Here is an 8910-nt window from a genome sequence, read left to right as displayed (position 1 = left end):
GGGCAGCCATCACTCTTTCTCTGTTTGCTCATAACCGATTCAGGCACGCGGAAAGATAGCAGAATATGCCGACAATTTATTTGTTCAAACTTGCTATTCGCACTTCACGCGCCCTTATTTCTTAATTACTCTATTCCATTATTTGGGTAAATTCCACCCTATACCACTGATTTATTAGTAATATTACATTTTGATCATTTAATTTTAAAAAGGTAAAAGAATTATCATTAAATTATTCAAAAGTTTTCTTTTAAGTTACTAGATTGTTAAAATTATTATTGTATGACTTTTTTTATTCGCATCTCCTGCACCAATCGAAATCTCTCATTCCTCTTCTCTTCTATGGTTCAAATTTTTATGAAGTAACTTTTAACGTTATGAATCTGTGAATCAAAATCTAAATAAATTTCTTCTCTGATCTCCAACACTAATTGTCAAATCTACTTGGATCTAAGCTATGTTTTTTTATTCATTGATGGGTACTAGTCCATTGTATCAATCGTTGAATCGTCGCTTGGAGCTTTCTAGTTGAACTTAAAAAAAAAAAAACTTAACAACCTAATTAGGGGTGAGCATTCAATCAAATCGAGTGAAAATTTTTTGAGTTAATTGAGTTAACGAGTCCTATTTTATCATCCTAACTCTATTTTAATTTTTTTCGAATCAAATCGAATCGAATGAGATGAAATTCAAGTTGAGTCGAGTCGAGTCGAGTGAAATTGTTTGAGTTAAATTAAAAAATTAAACATGTCAAATTAAAATATTGTTACAATATAACTAATTTCATGTTAAAGCATATAAATTTAAAACCATATATATTTGAAAACTTTTTCAAAGCAAAATAAGAAAAAAGAAGAAGAAGATACTTTAGTATGATAAATTTGAAGCATTAATTAACTTATTTAGGTCCTAAAATTATTATTTTAGAAAATTTTAACTTTCTTTATATATTTTTAGAATTATTTTATAATTTTTAAAAATATAAATTTTGGAATTTTTATAAATATTTTGAATTTTAAAATTTATTTTGGATTTCCTTTTTTTTATTTTTGTTGAGAGATAGACCAATTTGCTAATTTTCAGATTTAACAGGGACCAAAAGGGTATTTACACTAATATGTTATTCAAATTTTAAAATTCAACTCGACTCAAACTCAAATTATTTATTCGAGTTGACTTAGAAAAATTAAATAACTCAATTTGATTAACTCGGAATTTGAAATTTTTTCGATTTTTTCGAATTAAATTGAGTTTTGCTCACCCCTTAACCTTGTGGCTTAAATAAAAACCAAATTAATAAAAAGAATAAATATGAAAGGTTAAATTTATGATTGAGAAAAAAAACTATCTACACAATAAATATTTTCACATTAGCGTGTGAAAGGAACGCCAAGGGAAGAGAGAGTGAGAGAGGGACCCACTCCACCGCACACAATCAACAGTCACACAGCAGCCGTTAGAGAAATGTAATAATAGTAGATCTCATAAAGACAACACAAATGCCACGTAATCCTTAACCGGGAATTTACGAAACTGCCACCACATGGAACTTCCCCCCACTCTCTCTCAGCCGCTCCCTCAGTCAAACGCACCGCTTACTGTATCCCCATTCTCTCCTTTAATTCCTCGCCGATTTCCTTATTCCCTACCTCTATAAATAAACCTCCTCGTTTCTCTCTCAACCCCACACACAATTTCCCCACGCGCTTTCTCTCAAAAAAGGAAGAACGAAAACTAAAAAAATATATCATAAAGCATTGCACGTTCTTTATTTCCTAATCGGAAAAGAAAAAACCCGCAAACGCCGTGTCTGTTTCCTTTCCCTTTTAGATGGCGCCGAGGGAGAAATCGACGGCAGCCGTCAAAGGCAATGGCAACGGCGGTGGAGGGATTAGTAAGGAGGTTCATTTTAGAGGTGTACGAAAGCGTCCTTGGGGACGTTACGCCGCCGAGATCCGAGATCCGGGGAAGAAGAGTCGTGTTTGGTTAGGGACTTTCGACACGGCGGAGGAAGCAGCCAGAGCTTATGACGCTGCCGCTCGTGAATTTCGCGGCGCCAAAGCGAAGACGAATTTTCCACTCCCTTGTGAAAACATCAACAATGGTGTCAATGTTATTAACTGTGATAATCATATTAATAATAATGGTAAGATTAATATTAACATTAATAACAATCAGAGTTCTAACCAGAGTAGCACAGTGGAGTCGTCGAGTCTTGAGCCGACTACCATTATGATCGATTCTTCGCCGTTGGATCTCAACCTCGGACGTAGATCTATTACCGGATACGGTTCCTCCACCGTTAGGTTTCCTTTCCATCAAGTTTCGCCGGTTACTGGCTTTTTTCACGCCGCCGGCGTGCCGACCATTGCGAGCCCTAAGGTTTTTTACTTCGACGCGTTCGTCCGGTCTGGTGGCATGGTCAAAGGACAACAATATCAACGGATGACATTCGATCACCACGATTTTCACACGGCGTTCAACGGCAGCGTGCAAAGTGACTCCGATTCGTCCTCCGTTGTTGATTTGAATCATGACGAGATCAAGCCACGTCCGCTTCTCAACATTGATCTCAACCAACCGGCTCTCCCTGAAATCGCTTGAATTTTTTTTCTCGCGCCAGTCGTGCGACAGGAAAATAAAAGACGTTATTAGTAACGGCGAGAGCTCCTGTAAGTGGAAGCGATTTTTTAAACTACGGTTGATGTACGTGAATATACTTCAGCAGATAACCTCTCCTCTTTTTTCAACATTTGAAACATTCAGTTTCTTTTTGTTGTTCATAATTTTGTTACTGTATTTTTTTCGCTGATGAATCAACACCCGAAAAAAATAAATCAATTTATGATATGTTTGGATTTCAAATTCAAGTTCAATTTTAGGGTCGGTGTTATTGCCGGAATCTGGAAATTTTCCCGGCGAAGCCGACGAAATACGAAATTATATAATGTAGTTTTAATTAAGGAAAAATAATTTAGTTGGGATTTATTTTTTAATTTTATGTTTTTGGGGAAAGTATATAGTCCTTTGAATTGATTTAATGCCAAAGTTTCTTAATTTGGAAATTACTATCGTTTCCAAATTCCAGAAAATTAAGATAAGTTTAGGACTTTGGAAAGGCATAGGTTAACCAATTTATCATATCTGTATTAAGATAATTAACAAGTAAATTTCATTATGATTTTATCCAAAATCTTATTTCATCTTTCAATTTTACAAAAAAGAAGAAGTTATCTTACCCTTTTTTTTTTACTATAAAGTCGTTTTAAAATATAAAAAAGTTAATGTTTATTAATTTTACTGATGTGACATACACTTGAATGCTTCATCAATAATTAATTAATTTTAAAATTTTAAAAATATAAAAATTATTAAAATTATTATAAAAATAATTTTTTCATACTTTTAATTTTTAAAAATAATTAATTGCTAACATGATATACACATAACAATTAACGTGTAAATGACGTCAAGAAAGTTAATAAATATTATTTTTTCATTTATTTTGAGGTGACCTGATAAATAATGTAAATTTAAGAAATAAAAGTGATGAAAAGTTAAAATGATATTTTTATGAAGTGTATTTTGACAAATCTGGATGTCACGAGATGTGGCAATATTTCCAAAGGGTATTTTACAATTCAAACAAGCTCAATCAAATTTTTAATGAGGATATAGGTCAAATAACATTAAAAAATCATAATGCTTGATTAAATTAATAAAATATTTTTTTTGTGAAATAATGGGATTGAATTGGGTTATGAATTTTTTAAACCAATTTTGGGTTATAAAAAGTTATATTAATTTTATCTAATTCCTTAATAATACATGAGATGGTAAGAAAACTAAATTCAAACAATGAAATCCGAGAATTGTGAATAGTTATTATTGTTATAACTGAACCATCTTCCCCCACAGGATTTTGTGTCACTCCAAACAAAGGAGCTCGTTTAAGCACAAGCATCCCCAACTCATAAGCCACCTCATCGCTTGCTTTAATCCTCCATTTTTATGCTAATTTTAAATTTTGGATTTTTATTTTATGATTTTGGGACATTACTTGATAAATTTTCAATTTTTTCTTTATAAATATGTTTAAAATATTATTTTTTCAAGTAAATAAAAATAATCAATAACCCATATATATAAAAATTATATATTTCTAATATAAAATGTTTATTTTTATATCATAAAAGTAAAATTTGATTTAATTTAATTAGGGTTATACATTACGATTTGGACCGATTTTCGATTTTTTTTTGTCATTCCTATATGTAACCTCAATTACCAAATCTATAATTTAATATTTTATTAAATAACCAATAATAAATAGAAGGTTTCATAAATGCAATGGCTACCTACTGGAAACGACAATGAGGGGTAAAGCAGTAAATAACGGGTAATAAAAACAACTATCAGAAAAACGGGTTAAACTCTACTATTAGTCCCTATACTATGCACAGGTTATGAATTTAATCTAATTACTTCAATTTGGTTATTTTAATCATCTACTTTTCAAATTTTGAAATTTCAGTCCTAACTGAATATTACCCGTTAAACTCATTAAATTAACTTCTATTATTACCAAAATATAATGCAGTAAACTTATTATTATATGTATAGTACTATATCACCGTTATTTTCATATAATATAAAAAATAGGTAATGAATTTAACAGTTCTTATTTGAGTTAGGTTTGAAATTTCAAAATTAAAAATTATATAGAGACTGAAAATGATTAAATTGAAGAAGATAAATTAAATCCGTAAGTAATGCATCGTATAAGAGTAACAATAGAATCAAAATAGACAAATTTAACTAATAATGTTTGCATCAAGACTAGAATTTTAAAATTAAAAAAACTTTATAGACTAGAATTGAGCAATTCAGAAAGTAAAGGGACCGAAGTTGATCAGATTAGAGTACAAAACTATATCCACAGCTTACTTATAGTATAGGGACTAATAGTGGAATTTAACGAAAATAAAAAATGGCAGTAATGAGGGTTAAAAGGAAACAAGGGGCGGGCGCGTGAGCAGAAATAAAAACAGGCGGTCTCAAGGCAGGAGACAGTAAGGATATAAGTCCACGTTGACCATGGTGATTTGTGTTTTTTGTCTTCCATTTTCAAATTGTGTTTATTTACTGTATTAATTCTAAATGGGTTAAATATTTTTGTTTTTTTATTTAAAATTTAAATTTATTAACACGAGAAAGAAGGACAAGAGCAGGTCCCACATGGAGTCTGGCGTTGGAAGTGGTAGTGGGGATGCGCCGCTGCCGCTTTTGGTGGGTCTCGTTCTTTGGGTTATTACCAAAAAAAATTAATATTTATAAAAATAAGTCTTGGTTCAAAAATATTCACTTAAATGAATAATAAAATTAGGTTATGAAAATTAGATGGCTGACACCACAACTTTTTCTATTAAAAATAAATTTTAAGGTTTTAGACACTAGATGACCGACACCCATATATTTTTTTTTCAAAACTTTTTTGGTGCTAGCACACTGATGGTCGGCACCCCTTTATCTGATTAAAAAATTTATTTTTTTGGGGTGTGTGGTGCCGGCCAACAAATAGCCAAAGTCACCCAACAAAAGGGATGGGAATATTGTAACATTAACCCCTCCTTGTTTTCTCATCTTTTTTATTTCCCAAGTTTAATTACATATTTTATATTTTAAAATAATATTGAACCACTTATAATGTTTTTTAATTATTATTGCATTACTCACATTATTATTAAATTTAAAAATTAATTTAAAATTAATATGCACAATTAAATTAGATTTTTTTGATAAAATTAGAACCTACTATAATGATTTTCATCTTTTATAATAATTCAAATAAACATTGCTAAATTATTGTTTCTTTTATTTTAAAAAATAACGTGTAATATATTTATAAATTAGATGCTAGTCGCACTTAAAAGCCGAGTACTCTACCGTTGAGTTAGCAACCCAAAAAAAAATAGAATATGTAGATACAATCAAAATAAAAAAATGGAATTGCACTAGGCAATCAAAACACAAAATTAGCAAAAATTGGAATAAAAAAAGACACGAAATTCTCAGATAAAACCATAGAAATAGAAATAGAATAAGTGAAAATTTGCGGACCACCTCCTGTCTTATTCATTCCATTGTTATCCTTTTTTTTTCAATACAGTTACAATAAAAAAAACTTATTGCCGAAACCATTTTTTCGAAAACAAAAAATTTTTAGGTTGTCGACTTTAAAAAATGAAAATTGGGAGTCGCCACCAATCTTTTATTAAGGTGTGATTGGGTCACCTAAAAATGACTTTGGTCTACAAATTTTAGAAAAACGGGTCCGGGAGTCGGTTACGTATGAGGAAGGATTAGCACCCTCATTACGCCCAAAAATTGGTACATAGTTAATTGATTAATATCTTAATGTCGAAAATTTAAAAAACGTAATCCTTAGCAAAACTTAAAAACGTAACATATTAAGACCCTTATCATTTCAGAGAAAGAAAATACCACACCCAATACGTTAGGGCACGACATTCTAATTTTCCCCAAACATGAATTACAAAAATGAATTAGGGCAAAATACTAGTGCAATAAAAAAATGTAAAAGAATATCCATTTATTCAAGAGTTAAGAATCGCGGCACAATACGTTAGGGCACAATTCCTTTAAAATCCCAAACTCGGAATATTTCCTTTATTATTTTTTAGAAAAAATCTTCATTTCGAGAAATCAATGCATCACATCCAATACGTTAGGACACAACGTGTTGAATTCCCAATAATGAGTTCTTATTTTTTGATTAAAGAGAAATGCTCGATTGTTAGATTTAACGAAGAAAATCGAAACCCAATACGTTAGGGCTCAATTTCCTTGAAAATCCTAAATCGAGCATTATCTCAATTTTGAAAATTTTCTATTTTAAATTTGAGTAAAAGATGATGTAACGTTATATTATTTGTGCAAATATCGTGATAACAAATACAATAATAGCATAGAAATGATATAAATAAATGAATATAAAATAATGACGTGCAAAATATCAAATAAATAGGCAAGATAATAATAAAAATATGCAAATATAAATTAATAAGCGAATGATAAAAAATATACCTGTACACATAAAAAAATACATAAGTTTTAAATAATTAATATAATATTAAAATTAATTAAATAAATTAAACATGTGTATATAAAATATAAGTACGCTAAAATTTTAGTATTAAAAACATAAATACATGCTTAAAAATATACATATATAAAAAATAATAATTACATATGAGAATTATAAAATAAAAATAAAAGAATACAATTACATTATCAAAAATATTGATTTTTAAAGAAAATATAAAAATGGACTAAATTGGATCAACAGTAAAGATCCGGGGTAAATTCGCAAATAAATAAAGTCTGGAGGACTTAATTGAACGCTCGAATTACATAGAGGGGCTAGAAGGGAAAATTTTCCTTCTCCTCTAAAACGGCGCCGTTCAAAAGGATTAAATTGGAATTTAAAATAAATAAAAGGGTAAATTAAAAAAACAAAAAAAAAACTTAATTACAAAAACATTAAAAGGCGGAGGGGCTAAATAAAAAAAAATTCGTAGTGGTATCACCTTCTCCCTTTTTTAAAATCGTAAATAAGTAAAAATAATAATCGAATGAAAAAAATAGTAAGCCACCTTTAAAAAACTGCCAATCGTTCTCTTTTTTATTCCTCCTCCTTTTACAATAAAGTGAGAGGCCTCTGTTTATAGTTGAGTCTCCCCAAATCCAACGGTACAGATCAATTACATCAACGGCTAAGATTAAAGGGTATCTACAAATTAAATCTTTAAGATTACAAAATCATATCTTCTAAGATTGCATATCATATCCAAGATTGCACATATCATATCTAAGATTGCATATATCATATCTAAGATTGCATATCCTCAAAAATTATGTTTCCATATGTGAGCCCGGGCTAAAATTGGGTATTACAGCTGCCCCTCTTTGCTCGTTGTCGTGTAACAGGGACAGAGCAAAGACTTTAAAAATGGCCAATTTTGCCCGGTCTTGCTGGAACATGAAACTCTTCTTCTTCAAGTAGCCTCATTCCTTCCTACTGCATCTTCAAAAGTATAGGAGTTAGTGCTTCAATCTATTCCACTGCAACTGCAGGGAGATAATACTTGCAATCTTCAACCTATTCCACTGCTGACCAGGGAGAGAGGATTATTGGCTTCAATGTACTCCACTGTAACCACAGGGAGGTAAAATCCACCATCTTTGATCTACTCCACTACTGCTTAGGGAGATAAGATCTGAAATCTTCAATCTATTCCACTTGTTGCCCGTGGAAGTAGAATTACCGGCTTCAATGTACTCCACTATAACCACGGGAGGTAAAATCCACCATCTTCGATCCGCTCCACTCATCGCTTAGAGATAAGATCTGAAATCTTCAATCTATTCCACTATTGTCCAGGGAAGTAGAATTACTGGCTTCAATGTACTCCACTATAACCACAGGGAGGTAAAATCCGCCATCTTCGATCTACTCCACTACTGCTTAAGGTGATAAGATCTGAAATCTTCAATCTATTCCACTGTTGTCCAGGGAAGTAGAATTACTGGCTTCAATGTACTCCACTATAACCACAGAGAGGTAAAATCCGCCATCTTCGATCTGCTCCACTATCGCTAGAGAGATAAGATCTGAAATCTTCAATCTATTCCATCGTTGTCCGTGGAAGTAGAATTATCGCTTCAATGTACTCCACTATAACCACAGGGAGGTAAAATCCGCCATCTTCGATCCGCTCCACTATCGCTTAGGAGATAAGATCTGAAATCTTCAATCTATTCCATCGTTGTCCGTGGAAGTAGAATTATCGGCTTCAATGTACTCCACTATAACCACGGGAGGTAAAA

The 8910-nt window shown here is 31.3% G+C and overlaps 1 protein-coding gene across 1 annotated transcript; it reads left to right on the top strand.

Annotated features, from left to right (window-relative positions):
* Positions 1 to 1674: 1674 nt before the first annotated feature.
* Positions 1675 to 2865, top strand: LOC105798979 (ethylene-responsive transcription factor 4). The gene has a single exon (XM_012629270.2). It carries the CDS (start codon positions 1831 to 1833, stop codon positions 2602 to 2604), a length of 774 nt encoding a protein of 257 aa, XP_012484724.1. The 5' UTR covers positions 1675 to 1830; the 3' UTR covers positions 2605 to 2865.
* The last annotated feature ends 6045 nt before the right edge of the window (positions 2866 to 8910 follow it).

This window comes from Gossypium raimondii, chromosome 9, assembly GCF_025698545.1.
Source record: "Gossypium raimondii isolate GPD5lz chromosome 9, ASM2569854v1, whole genome shotgun sequence".
Lineage (NCBI taxonomy): Eukaryota > Viridiplantae > Streptophyta > Magnoliopsida > Malvales > Malvaceae > Gossypium > Gossypium raimondii.
Note: the sequence above shows the minus strand (reverse complement) of the source record. Positions and strands in the feature narration are given on the sequence as shown.

What these genes read in the sequence shown, in the direction of transcription:
- LOC105798979 (XM_012629270.2), top strand. Translation starts at nt 1,831, where the DNA reads ATGGCGCCGAGGGAGAAATCGACGGCAGCCGTCAAAGGCAATGGCAAC.